This window comes from Mytilus edulis, chromosome 2, assembly GCF_963676685.1.
Source record: "Mytilus edulis chromosome 2, xbMytEdul2.2, whole genome shotgun sequence".
In the NCBI taxonomy this organism is placed as follows: Eukaryota; Metazoa; Mollusca; class Bivalvia; order Mytilida; family Mytilidae; genus Mytilus; species Mytilus edulis.
In genome coordinates this window covers 101,691,642-101,719,044 of record NC_092345.1, presented here as the reverse complement: position 1 = coordinate 101,719,044, position 27,403 = coordinate 101,691,642, and the positions used below count along the sequence as shown (strand labels likewise).

General features: G+C 30.7%; 1 protein-coding gene across 9 annotated transcripts in view; it reads left to right on the top strand.

Annotated features, from left to right (window-relative positions):
- LOC139513727 (dynein heavy chain domain-containing protein 1-like) overlaps window positions 1–27,403 on the top strand; it is a 109,242-nt gene that overhangs the window by 52,804 nt on the left and 29,035 nt on the right. For 5 of the 9 annotated variants that reach the window (XM_071302480.1, XM_071302477.1, XM_071302474.1 and 2 more), the window contains 29 exons: window positions 5,394–5,661; window positions 6,261–6,305; window positions 7,359–7,524; window positions 7,756–7,982; window positions 8,973–9,138; window positions 9,313–9,502; window positions 10,022–10,120; window positions 10,304–10,520; window positions 10,775–10,906; window positions 11,307–11,485; window positions 11,920–12,103; window positions 12,571–12,750; window positions 13,096–13,211; window positions 15,539–15,791; window positions 16,254–16,403; window positions 17,455–17,523; window positions 17,976–18,008; window positions 19,233–19,313; window positions 20,451–20,626; window positions 20,862–20,955; window positions 21,393–21,535; window positions 22,460–22,555; window positions 23,315–23,486; window positions 23,757–23,831; window positions 24,651–24,818; window positions 25,304–25,461; window positions 25,906–26,115; window positions 26,733–26,903; window positions 27,269–27,364. In XM_071302480.1, the coding sequence (XP_071158581.1) occupies window positions 5,394–5,661; window positions 6,261–6,305; window positions 7,359–7,524; window positions 7,756–7,982; window positions 8,973–9,138; window positions 9,313–9,502; window positions 10,022–10,120; window positions 10,304–10,520; window positions 10,775–10,906; window positions 11,307–11,485; window positions 11,920–12,103; window positions 12,571–12,750; window positions 13,096–13,211; window positions 15,539–15,791; window positions 16,254–16,403; window positions 17,455–17,523; window positions 17,976–18,008; window positions 19,233–19,313; window positions 20,451–20,626; window positions 20,862–20,955; window positions 21,393–21,535; window positions 22,460–22,555; window positions 23,315–23,486; window positions 23,757–23,831; window positions 24,651–24,818; window positions 25,304–25,461; window positions 25,906–26,115; window positions 26,733–26,903; window positions 27,269–27,364 (4,314 nt within the window). The remainder of the gene's footprint in view (window positions 1–5,393; window positions 5,662–6,260; window positions 6,306–7,358; window positions 7,525–7,755; window positions 7,983–8,972; window positions 9,139–9,312; window positions 9,503–10,021; window positions 10,121–10,303; window positions 10,521–10,774; window positions 10,907–11,306; window positions 11,486–11,919; window positions 12,104–12,570; window positions 12,751–13,095; window positions 13,212–15,538; window positions 15,792–16,253; window positions 16,404–17,454; window positions 17,524–17,975; window positions 18,009–19,232; window positions 19,314–20,450; window positions 20,627–20,861; window positions 20,956–21,392; window positions 21,536–22,459; window positions 22,556–23,314; window positions 23,487–23,756; window positions 23,832–24,650; window positions 24,819–25,303; window positions 25,462–25,905; window positions 26,116–26,732; window positions 26,904–27,268; window positions 27,365–27,403) is intronic. The other 4 variants (XM_071302478.1, XM_071302476.1, XM_071302482.1 and 1 more) reach the window with 3 other exon arrangements.

Sequence of the window (27,403 nt, the reverse complement as noted above, 5' to 3'; positions counted from 1 at the left end):
AAAAGACATGCCATTGCCATTCACCAATATCAAAAGACATACCATTGCCATTCACCAATATCAAAAGACATGCCATTGCCATTCACCAATATCAAAAGACATGCCATTGCCATTTACTACTATCAAAAGACATACCATTGTCATTCACCAATATCAAAAGACATGCCATTGCCATTCACTAATATCAAAAGACATACCATTCCCATTCACTAATATCAAAAGACAAACCATTGTCATTCACCAATATCAAAAGACATACCATTACCATTCACCAATATCAAAAGACATACCATTACCATTCACCAATATCAAAAGATATACCATTGCCATTCATCAATATCAACAGACATACCATTGTCATTCACCAATATCAAAAGACATACCATTGCCATTCACCAATATCAAAAGACATACCATTGCCATTCACTAATATCAAAAGACATACCATTGCAATTCACCAATATCAAAAGACATACCATTGTCATTCACCAATATCAAAAGACATACTATTGCAATTCATTAATATCAAAAGACATACCATTGCCATTCACCAATATCAAAAGACATACCATTGCCATTCACCAATATCAAAAGACATACCATTGTCATTCACCAATATCAAAAGACATGCCATTGTCATTCACCAATATCAAAAGACATACCATTGTCATTCATCAATATCAAAAGACATGCCATTGTCATTCACCAATATCAAAAGACATACCATTGCCATTCACCAATATCAAAAGACATACCATTGCCATTCACCAATATCAAAAGACATGCCATTGCCATTCACCAATATAAAAGACATACCATTGCCATTCACCAATATCAAAAGACATACCATTGTCATTCACCAATATCAAAAGACATACCATTGCCTTTCACTAATATCAAAAGACATACCATTGCAATTCACCAATATCAAAAGACATACCATTGTCATTCACCAATATCAAAAGACATACCATTGCAATTCACCAATATCAAAAGACATACCATTGTCATTCACCAATATCAAAAGACATACCATTGTCATTCACTAATATCAAAAGACATACCATTGCAATTCACTAATATCAAAAGACATACCATAATTTTGCCATTCACCAATATCAAAAAACATGCCATTGCCATTCACCAATATCAAAAGACATACCATTGTCATTCACCAATATCAAAAGACATACCATTGTCATTCACCAATATCAAAAGACATACCATTGTCATTCATCAATATCAAAAGACATACCATTGTCATTCACCAATATCAAAAGACATACCATTCCCATTCACTAATATCAAAAGACATACCATTGTCATTCACCAATATCAAAAGACATACCATTCCCATTCACCAATATCAAAAGACATACCATAATTTTGCCATGTACCAATATCAAAAGACATACCATTGTCATTCACCAATATCAAAAGACATACCATTCCCATTCACTAATATCAAAAGACATGCCATTGCCATTCACCAATACCAAAAGACATACCATTGCCATTCACCAATATCAAAAGACATGCCATTGCCATTCACCAATTTCAAAAGACATGCCATTGCCATTCACCAATATCAAAAGACATACTATTGCCATTCACCAATATCAAAAGACATACCATTGTCATTCATCAATATCAAAAGACATACCATTGTCATTCACCAATATCAAAAGACATACCATTCCCATTCACTAATATCAAAAGACATACCATTGTCATTCACCAATATCAAAAGACATACCATTCCCATTCACCAATATCAAAAGACATACCATAATTTTGCCATTCACCAATATCAAAAGACATACCATTGTCATTCACCAATATCAAAAGACATACCATTCACATTCACTAATATCAAAAGACATGCCATTGCCATTCACCAATACCAAAAGACATACCATTGCCATTCACCAATATCAAAAGACATGCCATTGCCATTCACCAATATCAAAAGACATGCCATTGCCATTCACCAATATCAAAAGACATACCATTGCCATTCACCAATATCAAAAGACATGCCATTGTCATTCACCAATATCAAAAGACATGCCATTGCCATTCACTAATATCAAAAGACATACCATTGTCATTCACCAATATCAAAAGACATACCATTCCCATTCACTAATATCAAAAGACATACCATTGTCATTCACCAATATCAAAAGACATACCATTCCCATTCACCAATATCAAAAGACATACCATAATTTTGCCATTCACCAATATCAAAAGACATACCATTGTCATTCACCAATATCAAAAGACATATCATTCCCATTCACTAATATCAAAAGACATGCCATTGCCATTCACCAATACCAAAAGACATACCATTGCCATTCACCAATATCAAAAGACATGCCATTGCCATTCACCAATATCAAAAGACTTGCCATTGCCATTCACCAATATCAAAAGACATACCATTGCCATTTACTACTATCAAAAGACATACCATTGTCATTCACCAATATCAAAAGACATGCCATTGCCATTCACTAATATCAAAAGACATACCATTCCCATTCACTAATATCAAAAGACAAACCATTGTCATTCACCAATATCAAAAGACATACCATTACCATTCACCAATATCAAAAGACATACCATTACCATTCACCAATATCAAAAGATATACCATTGCCATTCATCAATATCAACAGACATACCATTGTCATTCACCAATATCAAAAGACATACCATTGCCATTCACCAATATCAAAAGACATACCATTGCCATTCACTAATATCAAAAGACATACCATTGCAATTCACCAATATCAAAAGACATACCATTGTCATTCACCAATATCAAAAGACATACCATTGCAATTCATTAATATCAAAAGACATACCATTGCCATTCACCAATATCAAAAGACATACCATTGCCATTCACCAATATCAAAAGACATACCATTGTCATTCACTAATATCAAAAGACATACCATTGCAATTCACTAATATCAAAAGACATACCATAATTTTGCCATTCACCAATATCAAAAAACATGCCATTGCCATTCACCAATATCAAAAGACATACCATTGTCATTCACCAATATCAAAAGACATACCATTGTCATTCACCAATATCAAAAGACATACCATTGTCATTCATCAATATCAAAAGACATACCATTGTCATTCACCAATATCAAAAGACATACCATTCCCATTCACTAATATCAAAAGACATACCATTGTCATTCACCAATATCAAAAGACATACCATTCCCATTCACCAATATCAAAAGACATACCATAATTTTGCCATTCACCAATATCAAAAGACATACCATTGTCATTCACCAATATCAAAAGACATACCATTCCCATTCACTAATATCAAAAGACATGCCATTGCCATTCACCAATACCAAAAGACATACCATTGCCATTCACCAATATCAAAAGACATGCCATTGCCATTCACCAATATCAAAAGACATGCCATTGCCATTCACCAATATCAAAAGACATACCATTGCCATTCACCAATATTAAAAGACATGCCATTGCCATTCACCAATATCAAAAGACATGCCATTGCCATTTACTACTATCAAAAGACATACCATTGTCATTCACCAATATCAAAAGACATGCCATTGCCATTCACTAATATCAAAAGACATACCATTCCCATTCACTAATATCAAAAGACAAACCATTGTCATTCACCAATATCAAAAGACATACCATTACCATTCACCAATATCAAAAGACATACCATTGTCATTCACCAATATCAAAAGACATACCATTGTCATTCACCAATATCAAAAGACATACCATTACCATTCACCAATATCAAAAGATATACCATTGCCATTCATCAATATCAACAGACATACCATTGTCATTCACCAATATTAAAAGACATACCATTGCCATTCACCAATATCAAAAGACATACCATTGCCATTCACTAATATCAAAAGACATACCATTGCAATTCACCAATATCAAAAGACATACCATTGTCATTCACCAATATCAAAAGACATACCATTGTAATCCATTAATATCAAAAGACATACCATTGCCTTTCACCAATATCAAAAGACATACCATTGCCATTCACCAATATCAAAAGACATACCATTGTCATTCACCAATATCAAAAGACATGCCATTGTCATTCACCAATATCAAAAGACACACCATTGTCATTCATCAATATCAAAAGACATACCATTGCAATTCACAAATATCAAAAAACATACCATTGTCATTCACCAATATCAAAAGACATACCATTGCCATTCACCAATATCAAAAGACATACCATTGCCTTTCACTAATATCAAAAGACATACCATTGCAATTCACCAATATCAAAAGACATACCATTGTCATTCACCAATATCAAAAGACATACCATTGCAATTCACCAATATCAAAAGACATACCATTGTTATTCACCAATATCAAAAGACATACCATTGCAATTCACCAATATCAAAAGACATACCATTGTCATTCACCAATATCAAAAGACATACCATTGTCATTCACCAATATCAAAAGACATACCATTGCAATTCACTAATATCAAAAGACATACCATAATTTTGCCATTCACCAATATCAAAAGACATGCCAGTGCCATTCACCAATATCAAAAGACATACCATTGTCATTCACCAATATCAAAAGACATACCATTGCCATTCACCAATATCAAAAGACATGCCATTGCCATTCACCAATATCAAAAGACATGCCATTGTCATTCACCAATATCAAATCACTGATAGGTATGTTACAATATCGATACTGTTTGATAATAACCAGTTAAACTTCAAAACCATAGCCTAACTGTTTTGTACGATTAATTTGAAGAAAAAAAAGATCCATGAACAAATAATTCTTATATGATTTGAGTATTAGGAAATACATTTATATGATTGGTCAAGAGGGCTTTCAATAAAGCTGTTGACATTATTTTATTTTTTTGATGGATGACGTTGTCTGAACAACTTTCTTTTTCCAATGTAAACAAGATGGCGGTTATAATAACACATTCCGGTTGGACGTTAAAAATATTTATTTTATTTTCTTGTTCATCATTTAGTTTTAGATGATAAATACAGAACATTCATTTGATTAATAAAAAGATATTTTTTTCAGTTAGCAAATTTTATGCAGTACATTTGTTTGAATTAACCAAAAATATATTCATGAGCCAGGCTAATTGAATGACACAAAAATACAAAAAACAATTGGCATGCCATAGAGATAACAAGGGGAAAAACTATATTCCTTATCTCAAATTTTGAAGCCATTTAGACCAAGAATTTAGAGAAGATTTGAGACATTATTGCTCTGTACTAGCTGTGTTTTTAATGTTTTACTTGTAGTTCCTTGGAGCCTTTTCTGATGGGATATGGCAGGGTGGACTATTTCCCAAGATCCTAAAGGACTCATCATTTCTATCTGATGCAGTAAGAAATTACATCAGTGGTTTAAAGGACAAAAAAAATAAAGGACAGGATCTCCCTTCAGTGTTAGTACGGTGGATTGTATTAGACGGAGTTATGCACCCTGTTTGGACAGAGAGCATCAATACTTTATTTGATGAGGAAAATAAACTATCAGTGGCCAATGGGGGAAGTGTTAATTTGCAAGGTGAGATTGATATGCAGAACATAAGCTATGACAAAAAATAGCAGACAGGGATAGTTCTGTTGATAAAAGTCCTTGTTGTCAGAGATATTCTGTTTGCATCTGTGATATCAAATGTTTTAGAGTTAAAATCAGTCATTCTTGACAAACTTCATGCGTTACAAATATCATTTCATAATTTATTTGATAGCTTTATTCCACTGAACAAAAACCTTTCTTTTTCTGTGGTCTCATTCCTTGACCATTGTCATTTCATTTACATCATATTTGGCACTTTTTCCTTTCCATCATTTCTAACTGGACAGATATAAATTGTAAATTTGCATTTATGAAGGCAATTTTGTTGATCCTGAATGCTTAAAGTTGGAATTAACTTTACATCTCCAAATGTACCATGTAGATAAAACAAATAGAATCTAAATGCTAGGTCTTAGGCAATGTAATGCTTTGCCTGTCAATATTTTTCAGTTTAACATTAAAAAATTAACATAAGTTCTATCTTTTCGTTATGACTACCCGACATATTTTTTATTAGAGGTTTCCTACATGATTTAGGGTTTTATATATAATATTTATTGAGAAAAAGATGACTTTATATTTAGAACGTAACGGACATAAACAGGCACGTGTGTGGCCACCATTGGAAGGTACAGTGACTAGTTAGTTATTGTGTAAATCAACCATAGCATGCTATTTTTAGCTTCAGCCACTATTAGGAAGCCATCTTTTATGAGCTTCATTCTAATGTGTTTATCACCTAATGAGATACTCTTCTTTAGTTCTCATTATTTACTGAAAAAATATTTTTTTTAGGAAATTTTCAAACTTCCACCTTCTTAGTAGATTTGAGTTTAGCTAATAGAGTAAAATTGTATTAAGCTTACTTGCATTAGTTCTTTTGAATCCATGAAGATTTGAGATTTTTCTTGAGATATATTTGTGGAACCAGATATCCTGATATTCTGATAGCTGCTTGGTTTGCACAGTAATAAGTGAAATTAGTAATGTTTATATTTTATTACAATTCAGTTTAGTTTTAGTTATATTAGAAGTTGTTGTATATATTTTATATAATGTAGAATTATGCTATATTTGAATAAAAAAAATATATGAGAAAAGACAGTATTAAGGTACTTTATTATTTCAATAACAAATATTTACTTTTACTAAACTTTCACCAGTTTTTTTTTGTTTACCAAATACCAGGGGTATCATTTGTGAGAAATGGCTGACAGCTCAACTTTAACTTATTACATTTGTACTAGGAAAACTTATATTGAAAAGGAAAGTGCAGATTATTTATTTTATGTGGCAGTGGTTTTTCTGTAGATAACATTTCACCAAAATAATTGAAATTTTATTCATCATCTAGTTTAAACTTACATTTAGAAACCTTTCCTTTAAATGATTTTTATTTTAATCAGTTTATCTTATTTGTTAGTTTATTATTGTTGTAAATAAGTAATAAGCCTATAACCTAAGTTTTATAATATTAATTAAAAGACTTTTTGTCTGATTTTTGAAACCGCCTTTGTGGAATTTGGAATTTCTCGTAACGAAATAGTGCATTTTTTCAAAGGGAAAAAAATTAGTTGCATGGACAATATATAGACCAATGCATATTTAATTGAATGCATTTTGCTATGGATCTGATAAAACAGTCAGTATTTTCTGAAGTAACATGTAATTTTTCTTTCCAGACACTACAGCACTGATTTATGAGACAAATTATCTATCTGATGCCTCTCCAGCAACTCTGGCTCGTTGTGTTATTATTAACTTTGGTTCTGACACTGTTCATTGGAATTCATTATTTGAATCCTGGAGAACAACTGCTAAATCAAGATGGGTCCTGACCTCAGCAGCGTATGTTTTCTCTATGTTACTAGAATGCATTTATTTGATCATTTAATTTCTTATTTAGTTCATCAGATCAGTTAAAAGGTAATACAAAATAAAATGACATAAAAGAAAAACCTTTAATGTTCAAAAGTCTATGGTAAAGAAAAAACAAAAAAATTCTGGGTAAGTATTTTAAGATATAAATTTATAGTCTATGAAGGTTTTTTATTTATATACATTGCATTTTTTGTTTAGATTTAAAGTATGGGAAGAGTTAGGCAGAGACATATTTCCTCCAACATTAAAGTTTCTTAAGAATGAATGTTGTTCAGCTCTAATGACAGATGTTGGTTCCGTATCAGACGAAGTAAACACAGGGATACAGGAGATCAGTTCATTCCTAAAGATCTTATCAGTTCTATTAGATAAAATGTTTCTCAGGGATGATTTTGAGAAGAAACAGAAGTCAATGGAACATGATGGTATGAAAATAGTTACAATATTATCCTTTATCTTTGCTTTAATAAAATGGAACATGATGGTATGAAAATAGTTCCAATATTATCCTTTATTTTTGCTTTAATAAAATGGAACATGATGGTATGAAAATAGTTCCAATATTATCCTTTATCTTTGCTTTAATAAAATGGAACATGATGGTATGAAAATAGTTCCATTATTATCCTTTATTTTTGCTTTGATAAAATGGAACATGATGGTATGAAAATAGTTCCATTATTATCCTTTATTTTTGCTTTGATAAAAGGGAACATGATGGTATGAAAATAGTTCCAATATCATCCTTTATCTTTGCTTTAATAAAAGGGAACATGATGGTGAGAAAATAGTTCCAATATTATTCTTTATCTTTACTTTAATAAAATGGAACATGATGGTATGAAAATAGTTCCATTATTATCCTTTATCTTTGCTTTAATAATACTACTACTAAATTTTGACATCTTTTGATCTAGTTTTCTTGTAGAAACATAAGATATGAAAAAAAAAGGTATTGAGTAAATGTCTGTGGAAACCTGACATAAAAATGAACATGTAAAGGTCGGCATATTATGATCAGTGATGAAAACACAAGATTTTATAAATCATAAAAATTAAAATGTACTACATGTATAGCTCAATTAAGGTATGAAATATGGATATTGTGATTGGTTAGCACAAGTAGTACCCAAGTGTTCTGCCACTTAACAAGCTGTAGTACTGGAAAGATTACAAAAACAAATTCAACAGTGAAACAAATATAATACACCAAATAGTTTCAGCAGACGAATATAGCAACAAGTTATGCTACTAACTCAGACAAACATGTTGCTAGTTCAAATTGATTTAAAATATATTGAATAATAAAGTAATGCATATTATGCCTTTAAAAGGGGTATGTCTTGTATCTGTCTTGCATCTGAAGAAAGGAAATTACTTAAAAATTAGTATGTTTTACCTTTGTTTATTTAAAGATGATAATCGTAAAACTCCAAGCAGTATGGCACCGTCTCGGCAGGCAACCAGCCGTATGACCAGTAGTTCTCAAATAGAGCACCTCTTACCAAATTATTTGGAAATTCTGAAAGGAATGTTTGCATTTTCCTACATCTGGAGCTTTGGAGGACACATACATGAAAGGTGATTTAAAATGTTTGACATTTTCTATTAATTATGTTGGATTTTATTTAAGAAGCTCTTCTGCTGTGAAATGGAAAAAAAATTGCAATCCATATTACTGTATAAACATCACAATTTAGGAAATTTTTATACTTATTTTTACATCTACGAATTTATTTGTTTTTTTTATGACAGATTCAAGGATAAATTCAGCAAGTTTTCCCATGATGCCATGTACAGAGCAACACATCCTATTCGTATCCCTTTCCCAGCCACTGTCTTTGACTATTGTTTAGACGAAACCACAGGCACATTCTTGAGATGGGGAGAGAAACAGCAAGAACGGTCTAAGATTTTAGCAGGAGGCTATATGATAACTCCTGATGTAAGTTACTTGTTTTTTTGCTTACAAAGTAAATGAAACAATATATCAAGATTTTTAAACAAACAAATCAATAAGTGTATAGCTATTACCACCGAGAATCAGAAGAACAAACAATCAAATTATAAAATCCACTTTACAATAAAAAAAAATATTAATGAATCATAACCTATGTTTTAACTTCAAATGTCTAATATATTTTAAAGCCTTCTTGTGATTTTGTCAGACTTCTATTATAATGAATGCTCAACCTTGTTTCAATGATTTGAGTTTCTGGACATTCTGTTCAGATCATAACCAACTTTGGAACAACCATTCTTGATTATTAGTCCGTAGTTTGAAGATTTGAATCACAACAGTTTTAAATTGATAAAAATCTTGATTCTGGATGATATCTTTTGAATCATACATTGAACTAATATCAAGGTGTCAAATATTTAGAATTTGGTAACAATTTAGGGAATGTTATGTTCAATCAATCTTTAAGTTTTAATATCAGAATATACATGAATTACTTTGTAGGTTGAGAAGTATAATTACTTAATAGAACTGATGCTGAATGCTCAACACCCTGTGTTACTGACAGGACTACCAGGTGTTGGCAAGACTACTCTAATACAGGTAATTATTATGAATAAGTTAAATTAATAATTGATTATAGACAAATATTTTGGCACAGTAAATGGCCTATGTTAGGGTCCATCATTTCATTTCATATTGCAAAACAAAGATAAACACTTACAAAGCCAATTGTTATATGGAAATGTTTGTCACATATTATGTTCATTCCTATGTGTATTGTAGAATACTGTGTTGTCTAAGCAGACCAGTACCAATATCCTGATGTCCAGAGGTATGACCAGTTCAATCTTCCAGAATACAATGGTATCACATATCTTAGAACTAAAACATAAGATAGCTAACAGCCTACCCACGTCAGGAGTAACTGCTGGACGAGGAAAACATACACATCTGTTCTACATAGATGATCTTAATACAGCACCTACCAATGTTGAAGGAGGTAAGTGACATTTATAAGCTTGTTAGTAGTTATTTATTTCATTAAAGTATATGGTCATTATTGTACTAAACTTCCAGAGATTTACTGATTAATTTTTTGGAGCCTTGTCATAGGAAGCAATGAAGTTAATTATCATTTAGCTGTATAAAAATCTCTTACAATGAATTACCATAGAAACATTTTAAAGGAATTTTCCAATTTTTGTTGAAGTTCAATATGTTTTTCTTTCATGTTATACTTCTTTCTGTATACAGGGTATCAGCCACCTTTGGAATTGTTACGTCAAATATTAACTCAACGCGGATGTTATGACAGACAGAGAAAGGAATTCCAGGACATGGAAGAGGCCATGTTTTTAGCTTCTACAACGCCACCTAGTGTAGCAGGTAAACTTTTTTGACTCTTGAAAGCTCAAGTATTATTCACTGGTCTACAGTATAATGAATAATGGAAAAACAGCTGTTTTGGAAAGGGATTTTATTGTATCTTTCGTTGTTCTGCATTTTAGGTTTATAAAAGGTGAATTATTCTAATTTGTTTATCATTTTGTGGAATGTTCTGTAATTAGAAATTACTCAACCAAACTTTGCCAATAGAAATTGACAAAGTCATAGGATGTTTTGTTCAAAAAGAAGTTTGTAAATAGAGTTCTCCAATGCTAAATGGATTCATGGAATTTTTTGTTCATTTCTTTTTGCATATGACCTATTGGTTTATTCTTAAGTTGCCATAAAAAGGATGTTTTTTAGAGTATATCTGTATATCTAAATGTATTTATTCATACAGGATATGGATTAGGGAAAGCAAGTCATGTGATGTCGACTAGACTGACACGCCTCTTTGTCAATCTAACCGTGTTTACTCCTGCACCTGAAACCCTCCTCAGTATGCATGGTAGAGCATTACAGAACTGGCTAGAAGAATTTCCCACATATAGTGTAGAGCATCATTTTGAATTTGCCAGGGTATGTTACCAATAGTTTCTTTACTGTTGTCTCATCTGCAATCGTACCACATCTCATTATTATTATATTATTGTAGAAACTTATAAAACTGTGTATTGCTTAGATCTTTGTATATTTATAAAACTATAAAGTTGAAAAAATTAGCAGATATTTCTATGTCCAGAATAAGTATTCTGTTAAAGTGTATAGTGTTGTGCCTTTACAAAAAGTATGTAAATTTACACAAAGGAAAGACTTTCTTATGAACTTTTAAAGAAACTTTTGTTCCCATTTAACTTAGAGAAAAAGACATTCTGGTTGATAATAAAACTAATAACAGGTTTTAATACTTATCTTTATATTGAAATCTGTTCGCTCACTTTATTGTAAGATTTTTTGATTGATTTAGCATTGACAATGTTGTTTATAGATAAAAAAAAAATTATATGTTTTAGGCAATGACTTTAGGATTGCTGGACTTGTATGGTCGTATAAAGGAAAAGCTCCGGCCTACACCAACCAATGCCCATTATTTATTTAGCTTGCATGATGTGGCCAGAGTTGTTCATGGTATTCTATTGATGTCACCAAGGTCAAGGTCAAGGAAAATGTTGAGAAAGAAAAAGGATGGAGATTCAAGTAGGATAATTTTTTCATTAATTTGATAAACTCCTTGGACATTGCTTTCAGTAATAACTTGTAAAAAGAGTAGAAAATGTTATACAATTGTATTTCAAGAAATTTATACATATTTTTATAATATATACTTATATACCAGCAACTGATTACTAACCTAGGTAACCAGTGGAATATAACAGGATACATCAAGAAAAGCTTGGTTTCTTGGTGTAACAAGCATATTTGGTGAATAAATATATAATATTATTTAAAAAAAAAAAAAAAAGAAAGAAATATGATCAAGATCATTTAAATGGTTTTTTTTTAAAAGCTAAGATGAAATTTGAGCTATGAATATTTTACACTGTTCATATACATGACAGCTTTATAAAAAGATAGACACATTTTGGCACACTTCTGACTAGAATTGTTGTATGTATGTAAATTGCAATGGAGAATTTTGAGAAAAGATTTGTGTTATTCCTCAGGAAGCAGTAGAGTATCCCGACAGACATCATGGTCAGAGTCCAAGTCGCGGACAGTCAGTGGAGCCAGCGGTGGATATGTTATAGAGGGAGGGTCATCTGCTCCTATGATGAAGGTCATAGGTCAACTCTGGTGTCATGAATGTACTAGGATGTTTGCTGACCGACTTGTTTCTCCTGATGGTGGGTTCAAGCTCAAAGTTTTGTTTTGCTACTTTATGCAGAAGAAACTTTGTAAATTCTTAAATTTTGATAGGCTGCTAAAAGACAAACTAATTTTTTATTGTGAGTTCAAGGTTATTTGTAATATTCATACTTCATGTCAATGTAAGTATGACCGAGGCCATACAGATATATATTTTTTTGAAGTAATATTTAAATGAAGTATATTAATATATTCTTGATGTACATAGCTGCATCATTTCTAATATCATATAATGGATTGATACATACTTAACTATTGTATATATAGATGTAACGTTTTGATACAATATAGATAAGATCATATTAATTCTTGATATTTTATAGATTCCAACTGGTTTTCAAAGTCTTTAGAGGAGACAGCTCTGAAATATTTCTGTTTACCCAGAGATGATCACAAATCAGAGATGGCTGCCATTTCTGAAGAAACTCATTCACAAACTGTAAGTTTTAATAAACAAAAAATTGTCAAAACACATTTTTGCTTAGTATATGTATCCAATCAAGATAGTTAAAGGAGTAGGTCCGGTAAGGGCCGATTTTGGCCTCAAATTTCAGGTTCATCTAACGAAATATTTTAGACACTTTTTAAACACTTAAGTGTCTATTTCAATTGATTCAATTAGTTTATGTGAAAGATTTTAACTGATGAAGCCATTAAAAACGCTCCGATTCAAGCTTAAATATGAAAAATCTATCAAATATGCAAAAAATCGTCACTTTTCCAATGATTTTTGTCGAAAATGAAAGTGTTCATCCTCTACCTTTATATATGTTACGTATTATCATCAAAAACAACTTACATTTCAATATTATGAATGAACACGAATGCGGCCATTTTCATTTAAGGGCATACAATACAGTTACAGGGGAGGTAATGACGTTGCTAACGTAAAATGTTATTTTCGCGACGTCAAACTGTGACATATTGGGAAAAGATCCTTTTTTCGACTGATTTTTATCATTCAAACTGATTTAATTTGAAAACGAGTGCATGGACTCCTATTTTTTTAAACGATATTTTGTTTCATTTTGCAGGGAGATTATGTGGACCAAATTTTATAAAACTGTAAATAGTGCAATTTTTTTAATTTTGAGAAATTTATACAGCAAAAAATGACGTTTTTTCCTCAATTCATGACCATTTGATAAATATGAGTGATTACCGAATAAAAAATGCATACATTTTTAGAATACTTATAAAATACAGAAATTACAAATTATTTATTGCGAACCCTATGATAGTTTTCCATAGATTCACCTGCAAGTTACCTGTCGATTTAAACTTTTGTAAGTTCTATTGTCCCATCTAACAGATACAACAGGTATTGTTCTCTGTATAGTTTATTCACCAGGACCTTTAAATTTCTTCGAGGAGAAATATATCACTCATTGATTAATTTACCTGACCAAAAAATTATCTGTTTTTTTATTGAAATACTTCTATAAACTCACATAATCTGTATGCAATATTGTATTTATTCAATATATCATTAATATATTTTCAATCTGTTCAATATAAAATCTGATTTAATAAAAAAAGTTTATTTTAGACACATTTTTTAGTATTTTCCAATGAATTTGAATAGTTTTTTTGTTGTTAATTTATAGACTATGTTTATGAAGACCTTAATTTAAAAATAATAATATTCAAATTTTTATTTATCAAACACACAAAAATATTTATTGAATATTTGATCAGAAATCAACTTTTAATTTTTAAATCATTATTAATATTGAACACATTAAAAACGAGTTTTTGGTATTGAATAAATACAACACCACATGCAGTTTTGTGAGTCCTTTCTTAGTATTTTTTCATCATTGACAGTTCAATGTTTTGTTCAGGTATATTAATCAATGAGTGATATATTTCTCCTAGAAGAAATTTAAAGGTCCTGGTGAATAAACTATACAGAGAACAATACCTGTTGTATTTGTTAGATGGGACAATAGAACTGCCAAAAGTTTAAATCTACAGGTAACTTGCAGGTGAATCTATGGAAAACTATCATAGGGTTCGCTATAACAAAAAACAATTTGTGTTTATCTTTTAAAACAAAAAAAGTTATGTCATTCTTTCGAAAAGGAAAATACGGCCACAAATCCGAATTTTGAACAAATATACAAAATTTCGACCTCATTTAACTCAAAAAGTAGCACATGAAGATATATTTTTTATTACATATTTGATTTAATCAGTCAAAAAATAGCCTATATGCAAATTTTCATCAAACTCTAAATACAGGATCAAAAGTGTATCGTATGCCCTTAAGACGGAAACCGTCTAAAATTTAACTAAAATGCTAAAATTGTGAAGATTTCATTAATTTAGCACGACTTAATGATGTTAGTACCCGATATATGTGCATTGTATTCTAAAAAAACAGCCCATATTTGTGTAGCAGAACCATTCTTCTTTCCAATAAATAGCTAAAAGATTACATTTTCACAATTTTGTTGAATTGCTATATTTTGGGGCCAAAAAGAGGTCTTACTGAACCTACTCCTTTACAAAATTGAAAATTCCAGGCTTGCCAAAACTTTTAAATTTTTAATATTTTTAACTATCGAATGTGGCTTGTAATATTTTTTTTGGTAAACTACAAAATTCAATATGGGAAGAAAGGTACATTTTTAATTACTTTGAAAAGTGCAAATGGATGAAATGTAAAATTCTGAATTCAATATATCAACTAATTTTTCTCAAAGAACAAAAATTGACATCAATAATTATCTATTAAATATGCATTTAAATATTATATAACAGGGACGTGGTACTCCCCAGACCACAACCTCTCCACCTATATCAGAACCAGAATCCGAGGAGGAAGATAATGAATTAACTGCTGTAGATGAAGTATCTACAACAAGAGAGAACGATGACCAGACTACCACGTCTTCAGAGAAACTCGTCACACCCATGGATACACCTGTACCTCTAGGAGAATCTACTCATAGAACTGCTGAGACTACACCCGGGCCAAGGGGAACTCCTGATACTGTAAGATCAAGGGCTTCAGGTAGGTTTATATCAATCTTAAGAGGTGGTCCAAGGGGATCTCCAGATATAGTTAGGACTAGGTCTTCAGGTAGGTTTAGAACATTTTTTAAGGATTTTTTGTTTTAAATCTGTCATTGTTTATACTGCTGGGGCCTATGGTTGGTATAAGCAAAATCTGGGTTTCATTTTGTTCTTAAGCATGAGATATTTTAACTGTAATCCTAACTTACAATTTTTTTATTTGTTTTTACATATCTAGAACATGTAACATTATTATGTTGTTATATACAGATGTGCATAGTATATACCATTAAGATTTTTCAGTACCTTGAGATTATTGATTCCACTTACTGGACAGTTCATGTACTATTTCTTTCCTATTTGTCAATTGCATTACATCAAACTAATAGAATTTGGAAAGAAACAAGGGAACATCAGTCCAGTGCTTTAACCTAATAATTATTGCTTTGACGATTTCTAGGAGCTGATACAGAGTTAGGAACCAATAGAACAACTAATGCTGATCCTACATCGGAGTCGGAGTATGAGTCAGACCCGTCGGAGGAAAGTGAAAGTAGTGAAGATGATTCAATGGACGAGACAGAAACAGAAACAATAGATACAGCCAGAGGTACTTTATAGTTCAAGGATGAGCATTGTTTATTTTGTTATGGTTATAGCAAAATCAGTAGTTATTTGTGTACAAAGAAGAATTTCTTGGCCTTATGTATGGGATATTAGTCATGTAATCCTTCTTTGTAGCCTTGTAATATTAAGAATGCTTAGAACTTGGTAAAGGAAGATACATATCAATTTGAAACATTAGAGTATTTTTGTGGTCATTTCACATCATTTTCTGAATGGCTGTGTGCAATGTTTAACAAACTAATATTGGACAATAAACATTTTAGATTTAACATAATTTTTAACTTATTGTTGTCAGTATGTAACTAACTTAAGGTAATTCTTTTATATTGTATAAAACAGAGAAATCTTATTCTTAGCTCACCTGCTGAATGAACCTTTGAGAATTTTTTTCTTTCCTTTGCATTGTTAGTTTCTCTTTTATAGACTGTCAAATGGCATCATAAACCTTTTCTATAAACAACAACAAAGAACAAATTGTATGCTAAACTTTACCACAATCATGCATTTGGTTGATTGATTATCTTAGCTTGATTTATGTCCCCTTGATATAAATTGGCACTCTTGAAAGTAAATGAATGACATAGTAGCAACTTTTACTACATATAAAACATAGTAGAAAAACTTGAAATCAAAGTTTTAAATAGGCAAATATATATGTTTGTAAATATTTTTAGCTGGTATTTAGGGTCTCTTTGGATTTCTATATTTCCTGTTACTGTGGATTCATTTATTTTCGTGGGTACCAAATTTTGTGGATTAGGGAACACTTGCATGTTCATGGATATTTATTTTCGTGGTTTTGATGCAGTCTACATACAAGCCTATAGCAAATTTGTCATTCGTGGAACATTTAATTTTGTGGTTCACCTGTAACCACGAAATCCACGAAAAATTGGTATCCAACGAAAATGAATGAATCCACAGTATATGTTTGATTTATTTGTTCATAATACTTAATGTTTACCATACTATAGTTGTTTGTTAGCTAACACCATAATCTAACCCTAACTGCATGCCTAATCCATGTTTTACAGCTAAAAAAACACCACTTACAGAAGTGTCGAAACAACAATCAGAAAGCAGAGCATCTTCTTATTTTACAGGTATTTTTAACATTCACACAATTTATTCCCATTTACTAGCTATGCTTTTATGTAGATTGATATTTTGATGTCCAGAGTAGTATGTAGTAAATTTTATATATTTTTATTTTTTTCACAAGGTTAACTGGGTCTTTAGCAAACATAAACCTTTACACCATTGATATTACAATATGGTTTCTGAAACAAATAAATTATTTAATAGAATCATTGCTTCAAGATTTCTACCTAAGGAACAGTCTTCAAATGTACAACTTGTATATTTCATCTGTAATGTTTTTTAACACCTACTTGCATGAGAAACAAATAACAAATAACTAAAAAATGTGTGTAGAAAGTTAACTTTGTAATAGTTTTTACTTAATTAGCTGTTTATACATTTAGTAACATTACTGTTTATGTGATCTAATATGTGCATGTATATATAATCCTCCATTTTAATTCCATTTTACCAGCCAGTACACGAATAACAGTCAATACTAACAAAGGTAAGATTTACCTCCCCTTATCTGATTGTAGCTGTTTAACTTCATTTAACCTTTTGGGTAGATATTTTGAAATGCACCTCAATATCACACTCTTGTTTTTAGCATCATCCTTTTGGGAAATGGAAAAGATGAGGAATTATTAAGACTGTTTTTGGAGTTAATTGTTTTCATGAACGGTTACTTCGTGAAAGTACAAATGATTATCAGTACCGCTATTGTTATAAAAGAATTTCAGTGTACTTGAAGTTCATGAAAATATATTTGAAATTTACCAATAGTGAGAATAAACTTGCACATAAAAGTACTTATATCAAATATAAGTACTAAAATTCTTTAATTAAATTGAGAGATGTTAAAGAATCAAAAGACACACTACAGATTGAACATTTTATATATCTACCCAATACACACTACAGATTGAACATTTTATATATCTACCCAATAAGATTTCTGTTTAAATGTAGCTGCTAGTGTACCTTCATTGCCATTAGAAACTTCAGAACAGTATTTTGTAATGATATATAATACATTTCTGTTTTCTTAGAAAATAGTTTGAATATTATGAATGGCTACAACTATATGGGGAACTTATATTTGTCTATTCTGATTTATAGAACTCAATTCTCATTTTCTCTTTGCTAGAAAACCTTTGTTATAGAATCTTACTCACATCTAGCCTTGATATAATGTGGTGATGATGAAAAGAAAACTTCGTATTGATATTCCAGAGAATATGGAAAAAGTTAATTCTTAACTTGTTTTTTCTGGCAAGGATTTTAATTACCTCTTTTTTTCAGATTCTATGTTAACGTTTGAAACCAGTTCTATTATTCATATGAATTAACTGACCGATTCTAACATTTCAAGTACATACAAATAAGTTTTGAGCCCATGATGAAAAACCAAAATTAAATGTTTCCTCTCACACCCAACAATATGAATAAGACTTCACTTTAGGAGTCTTGTCTCACCCACATGTGTGGATCTCTTTTAAGGATAATAGAAATCTCCCCACACACTTATTTTCTGTAATATTGGAATTGCATAGATCATTGCCAAAGCTGCAATTTGAAGTTAACAAGTATTTGCTTTTAATAACTTGATCTAACTTTTATTATTATATACATTCAGAATCATATAGAACTGGTTTTAAAGCATTCCTTTATTTGTTGACCTCCAACTTTTATACTAATAACCTCTGACATTTAACCTCTCCCCCTACAGAGTCAAGTGGTACAGACAGTGTTGAGCATGAGCAGATGGGTGTGGCTAAGACTAAAGTTGCCCCTCCCACAGATCAAACAGGTAACTGTAATAAAATGAAAGGATACAAATTGTTAATTCCCTTTGACGAAAAAACTTAGATGCAGTGTTGTTCATTGCTTTCATGATAACATTTTTTAATGGTAATGTTTTGACTGAATCTCATTGATGAGATATAGTCAACAAATTTTTTTATTGTAAAATAATTAATCTTAATAATAACTATCCCTCCTTACTTACATATGTTATTACTGGAATTCCTAGTTTGATGTCCTTCCCAAATTCCTTTTTCTTTGTAAAATTTACCTAAAATAATAAACAAATGTTCTAACAGTATTTTAACAGTTCATTAGAATATCATAGAGCTTGAAAACAAATGTGTGAAAGTAAAATTGACTATACATAGATCTTACTGTGATGAAAGAAAAGTAGATTAAAACTTTTTCTTATACTCTGTAGTTCTTTAGATATCTATACTTCTTCTTTTATTATTTCTGTTAGTTGTGTTTTGCTAGAGCTTAAAAATAAGAATAATGATTTTATTTTAGAAGCATTGTATTTTGTATGTCTCCCTTATAAGTGATTCAGACAATCACATGTAAACTAGAAGCATATATATATTTGGTTATAGGTTATTGGAAAGTTAAGTGTTTCTGTAATATCTCTCATTTTGTTGCCTCTGCTGGGATATGGAAGCTATAACATAGTGATCCTACATTCTGTTGTCTACGGCAACAATATCTACGTTCAATCTGAGGTTAGAAATGGTTTTTAGACATCAATAACTTTGTCAAACGTTCATGGAATGTTATGAAAAATGGAAAAAAGCTTCTCTATGATAAATGCATTTTTTTCTGTATTTTCTTGATGAATGGACTAATTACTTGATGTCCTATTTCTGTCATTTCATAGTAAAATTTTGTCCAGTAACCTCCATATTTTAACAACATCAATCAAAAATTTGATTGAATCTTTGTTATTTCTTTAAATTTTTTGTCAAGTATATTTTTTAAATTTTAGATATATCAGAAGTCCACTGTTGCCTGTCATATTTTTAACCCTACATTTCAAAAAGCACACATTTTTTCTGGCTTACTGTAAGTAATTGATGGAATGTCTTTCAATACATAATAACTTCTTACATTGTTGTTTTGAATCTCTCCTGATATTTTATTATAGCACCTGGTGCACCTTTAACCAGTAGAGTTGGTAACATAGGAAGTCAGATCAATCTGAAACAAGTCAGGTCCAGCCAGGGAAGTCTCAAGTTCTCCAAGTCTGTAACATTTAAAGCTGGACTACTAGCTGATTGGGAACATGAAGCTTACTTTGGACCCTTAATGAGTATGGATGAGGTAGGTCAAAGACCAATTTACACAAAGATGAACAGGATTAGATCCTTCAAAAATGACAAAGGAATTAAAATTTGAGCAGATTGTTAATTTACAGCCAAATTATTGATACTTTTCTGGATCATTTTATTTCTTTTCTGTTATCAAATAAAGCTATCACAGAGCAGATTTCTTTTATGGTCTTGAAATAAATAGGTTTTAGTTATGAATTATCCATTTTATTCTAATTTTTTTACAGTTGAAAGGATCATCAACTAGCTTGGTTGATTTTATTTTCTCCAAGTTTTATATGACAACTCATACAGAAACACTTGGAATGGCCATTGAAAAAGGTAATTTTCTGATGTTGTGTAGTGTTTTTTAGTTTGATATCTCACTAGAATACAAGTTCTCTGTCAAATGATGCATCACTTGTTAAAAATCTTCTTCTCATTCTAAAGGTGTCTACTATGAAGATCTTCCATTAATGTCCTGTTAATTTGACTGATACACAGACAATATTTCAGGAAATACATCTATAGGATTTCATTTGAATTCTTTTATTCCAAATATTATTCATCACACTACATTGTACCTTAAAATCCATAATTAGTGGATATGCTGATTTCTTTTAATTTTAGCAAAAAAACTTATGCAAAATTCAAGATCAAAACCACTGCTCAACCATTGTTGTAAAATCAAATGTAATTTCCAAAGCAAGTGAAACAGAAAGTAACTTACTTGCATGATAATGTATAATATATAGATATAACATAATCAATATTTTCAGCTTATATGGATGGGACAGAGGAGAGTTTAGCTGAGGCCTTATCTACATGTCTTAATGTATATAATGCTGGCACTTCACAGAGACTTGATTTAGTGTTTTTCTCTGAAGCTATTAGACATGCAGCTAGGCTTAGTAGAGTATTGGTGAGTTACAGAATTTAGGTTTTATGTTTTCTCAGAAGCTATCAGACTTACATTTAGGCAGTAATTTGCAGAAACTATAGTGTTTTTCTCTGAAGCCATCAGACATGCAGTTAGAAATATGTGAGTTTGTTTTTTTTGTCAATGGAAACCTCTGTTGATATCAAGAAAGAAAAAGATATATGATTACCAATGAGACAATTTTCCACAAGAGACCAAATGACACATCAACAATAAGCCAAAAAATTCAAACACGAAAACTTAACAGCCTAATTTATGTACAAAATATTGAACGAAATCAAATATGTAACACAGCAAAATACAACAACTGAATTACCTGCTCCTGAATTGGGACAGGCACATACAGAATGTGGCAGGGTAAAAACAGTTTAAAGCCCCCCTCCTAACCAGGGACACTGGTGTAACAATTCAACATAAAAACAAACTATAAAAAATCAGGTTAAAAAGGCTAAACTCATCAGATGTATACAAATAGAAATACATCTAAAAATAACCACACAGAATGGATGTGGACAAGTAATTGTACATCCCAGCAAAAAAACAACACTAACTACAGTCTGAGAGTTTAATAGTTCAATAGAAAAACAAAGTTTATGGGGTATCTATTCATGACACAAAATTAGTACTTGCGCAACATAAAAAATAAGTTTTTTCTGTTCTTAATTATTCATTTCTTGCGTCTCTTAATTATAAATAAATGAAAGAGTTATCCCCCCTTCCTTGGAAGAAGGACTAGTTCAAAGATTTGGTAATTAACTGTTTTTGAGTAAAATAGCAATAGTAATATTTTACCTTTGCAGTATCTTGCTGGGAATGATTAATGCTATATATATATAGGCTTTAAAGGGTACTGATGAATTCAAAATTTGATTAGAAATGATGTTATAATCTTGATATTTTTTACAGGCAATACAAGGAGGCCATGCTGTTCTGTTGGGTATGAGTTATTCTACTGGAAGGTGTACCCTTGCTAGACTGGCAGCTTATATAGCTCACTGTAAGGTAAGATATCATTAAAGTATATAACTAAAGACATCTCTTGTGATATCTCGGCATAATTCATGAAAAAAAATTACCACAAATGAAATCTTTATAGTTTGTACACTTTAAAAGGAAAATTTAATCTCTGAGTTAAATGAGTTTTCTAAAGCAATGAGAACTACAAGTGAGATACATCAGTTATTGAAATGTAAAATAAAAATATACAATTGTCACATAAGAAATGGAAAAAAAATAAAATTACTTTGAGCAATACTTAACCCCAAGATATAATTTATCAGAAAGCGCCCTCAGACTGCTGTAGAAAGAGATGTAAAGGGGTAAGTTATACATGTGGTCGTGTCAAAGATTTGATAAACACAACACAGGTTGATGATATTAGTACATTTGTACTGACGGTGATCAGGAATTGGTTTGATTTTTTCTAGAAAGAAAATGTAGATAGTTTGTTGGTGAAGGTATTATTGTTTGTTTACACAATTGGGGAATTGTATCACAGGTAAATTAAAATGAATTTGTTACTTCCATTATTCATTGCCATTTAAGAAAATAATTTAAAAAGATGAATGTTGCAATATTTATTCAAGACTTGCATATTATTTTTTTCTAGTAACATACATTACTAACTTTAATAAAACTAATTTTACGGTTGCTCGCATAATATCACATTAATATCTAGTTATTCATTACATTCTGAATTAACAGTATTAACTACTACAAATATTTTCTAAAGTATAATTTTGTATTACTCTTTCTTTACAGCTATTTGAACCAAAGTCCCAGTCTGATCCTAGTAAAAACTTATTGATAGTAAGAGAACACATCAAAAGATCATGTTACCACAGTGGAATTCTGGGTAAACCTTCTGTTCTACTGGTACACGAAGACCTTGGATCAGAATGTCTCCAAGATATATGCAGTGTTATGGCTGATGGTATGTCTATTTTATTTCTATGGTGATCAGTAATTGAACTTGTATCTTTAAATGAATGTCTTATCTAATAAATTTCATTAATTATCAAAATTTAAATTGCTTCTATTTGTTGTTGTTTTGTGTTATTTTGATATAATATTTATAATTCTTTTCAGAAAATAATATAAATAGACAAGTATTTCCTATTATGTGTTAAAATAATATTAAATGAAGGAATTTATTTGAGCAATCATAGAGAAACTATAGTATAGTGTTTCTATTTATATGAAGGTACTTCCCCTGGACTGTATACATCAAAAGAGAAGTATACCATATGTGCAGACAAATCATTATTAGTCAAACAAAGTTCGGTTTCATTTCACATATTTTGCATGTTTATATGTTTGTTTTATATTACAATCTTTCCTTATTTTGTTATACTTATATATTTGATGTTGAATTTTCTTTAAACAATGGCAAAATTCTGCCAATACTGTGTTGTATTAGTACAAAGATATTAAGATAACAAGTGATGCATTTGTAAATGATTCCAAGATTTTTATTTAAGAAAATAGATAGGGACAGGAGAACAAGATGCATACACATTTCATTGACAATCTTTGTTTTCATCTAAATAGACATAATTGTTGATGGTTGTGGCATGTAATGTTCCATATTAAAGTACACATTCTGGTTCATTGAAAAGTTTACATACAGATATGTCAACAAAGGTTGTATTTGAGGATTCAGGGTCAAGGAACATTATTTTGTTTAGGCTAGATTAAATTTCCATGTTTGGTTGATAAGTTTCAACTGTTTTGTTTTTTTTAAATCATATTCATAGTTCATTTTCATACCCCATACCACAATTTAAAAGTATACAGATTGTATCCCATCAGTCAATCAGTCTTTTGGGGTTTCAGATGCTTGGTCACACACTTTGGGATTGCAGCCTTTTATAGAAGAAAGTAATATTATATATGATTTTGACCTAATATCAGGGTCATAGCAACTAAAAATAGTTTTTTTTTTGTTAGACAACATTACTGTCTGAAATCATGACAGGATAAAGTGCCTTTCAACAGTGCTGGTTTTTTTTTTTATCAAGAATAGCCAAGCTGCCGATATAATACATTTTAAAGTCTCCCTTATTACTTATTAACTTTATTGTTGTTTATAATTTAGGTACAAGTCCAGGACTATACAATGAAGATGAGATACAGTCTATAGTCTCCCATATGATGCCTGGTGGGGTCCAGACCAAGAGAGTAGATAAGATAGAACAAGCATTTGAACGATTCCTGAAGAAAGTCAGACATAACCTTCATGTGATTGTTTGTCTCAGTAGTAAAGGTAATAAAGTCATCTATTGACCCTGTTTGATTGTGTGTCTCAGTTTTCTTTGTTAAATCTGTACAAAATCTTAAATCATTTTTTTAAAAGAGAACACGTATTAAATTATTTCTGTCACCTGGATATCACCTTCATTTGACTTACTTTTATTAAAACTCAGGATGAGATTTACTATATGGAAATTCCTAAAAGGCAACAGTTGTAGCCTTCAATTCTGGTTAAATTTCCTTTGAATTTGAACACAGTTTTAATATTTTCAAAACCTGATATATTCTGTTTTCAAATACTATTTTTTATTTCAATGCAAACTGTTAGCAGTTTATTAAGATATGGACAAATATTAGAATAATGAGATTAATGACAGTGTTTTCAAACATTTAGAATTCTGCATAAAAAATATGTATGTGATATTTATTACAAGGATCAGCTGGATAAAGTTTTGATTTAACCGTGAGTTCAATAACAATTCTATTACTTTTCTTCAGGAAATAGTTTCTCCAGTAATTTCAATAATTTACACAGTAAACTTAGTGAATATCCAGGACTTGTAAAACATGCAGTTTCTGTAGACCTGTACAAGCCATGGACATTTGAAGCTTATGTCAAGATAGCTGAAGTGTGGCTCAGGGATCAGAGGACAAAGGTAAGGAGTCAAAGATCAAAATGATAATTTCTGATTCATGAATTAATGGTCAGGAGTCAAATATATCAGAAATCCATGTTGAACTAGTAAAATAAGTTGATGTTTGACAAAAAGGTCATGGTTACAGAAAGACATGTTGTCATAAAGAGATAATGTCAAAAGTAAGATCATACTTCACATGTTTTAGAGCTCACAGTTCATTAGCAGAGGTGTGGATTGAAAATGTGAAATGTTAATCACCTATATCAAATAGGCAATTCAATATTCCAACCAATATATAAACTGTAACTAATGACATTATAATAGACAATTCATGTTCCAACCACTATATAAACTGTAACTAATGACATTGTGCCATCCTTTTTTTATTCAAGTATACAACATTTGACTGCTCTATTTTGTTGCTGACTAAAATTTTACAAGAATTTTATCTTTCATCATCAGGTACCTATACCATGGCATCCTACAAGAATGTTGGACCAGATTTCACTGACAGCCCATGCTATGGCTTACATGCACCTCTCATCTAAGGCTGTAATAGAAAGACAGTTTTGCCACCAGAGGGAGCCACTGAGATTCTATTCTCCTTTAACCTTCATGGAGTTTGTTCACCTGTTTAGATTAATATCAGCTCATATAGTCAAAATGGAAATTGTGAGTGTTGCCATTTATAAGATATTATTTAATACAAATAAAGAACACATGAAAATGATAAGGAATTAAAATAATCATTGATATAATATTCTTATTCTTCTAATTCTATAATAGATATCAAGTTGTATAGCTTATATTTTTGAAAACAATTCTGATATTTTAGAATGATATAAACCTATTTTCCAAAGAATGCAGTTAAATATGCAAACACAGCTTGGACTAAAATGCCAGATTAGATATTGTGATATCTGCCTGCAAATATATGTATCCAATATCAGGATGAGAGTTCTTGTAATGGCTATAGCAATATATAATATTTCCCACAGAAAGTAACCAAAAGTTAGCGTGCAATAAATTCTAATATTGCACTAGTCAAATAAATCTTCAAAATTCATGACGTCATCAACGACAAAATCTTAGTTTAAACCCATTTTTCCTTTTAAATATTATATTGCTATACAATAAAGGGGTTATTGCATGAATATTGGGGAATATTGTCCCTCGTAGAACATATATTGCACTCGCAAGCTCGTGCAATATAAAATTCTACTCGGGAATAACCCTATATTCTCATAAGATTCTGGTATACATATTAAACCTTGTTTTAATGTTTGTAGGAGAATATAGGTAAACACGAGCAAGCTTTAGGTAAAGTGAATGAAGCATTTGGAAGTATAAATGAATACAAAAGAGAAGTTTCAGAACTGACACCAAAGTACAAATCTGCTACAGATGAAATCAAAGATCTGGTGGCCAGAGTCGAGGACCAGAAAGAACAATATATTGCTGTAAATATCTTATACTCAAGTTTAGAATAAATACTTACTGTACTTACAAGTATGGATGTGGTTTGGAGTATTCATTCATAATTTTTTTAATCAAAAATTCAATTGAAAACAATGTTAGTGTTGATGAATGTGAGTTAAAGGTTTTCCACTAATGATGTGACAATGATATTTGGTATGCAGTATAATTAGCATTAGCACAGCAGTATTTTATCCCAAAATCTAGAAACTATATAATAATTTAATGTTAATTTAAAGAAAGAAAGAAAGAAAGACTTAGAATATGTGAACCTCACTGTGTTACTAATAGAAGTAATGATGTAGGAAAGTGGAACAATAAATAAAGATTCTATGTTAAAATATTGTAGGCCTTGGATAGATGTAAAGACCAAGAACAGAAAATTGAAGCTTTACAGGGACCTCTAGAACAACTGAGAAAAGAGGCACAAACAGATTTTGATAGGGTAAGCACTTGTTTACATTGTATCTGATATTTATCTATT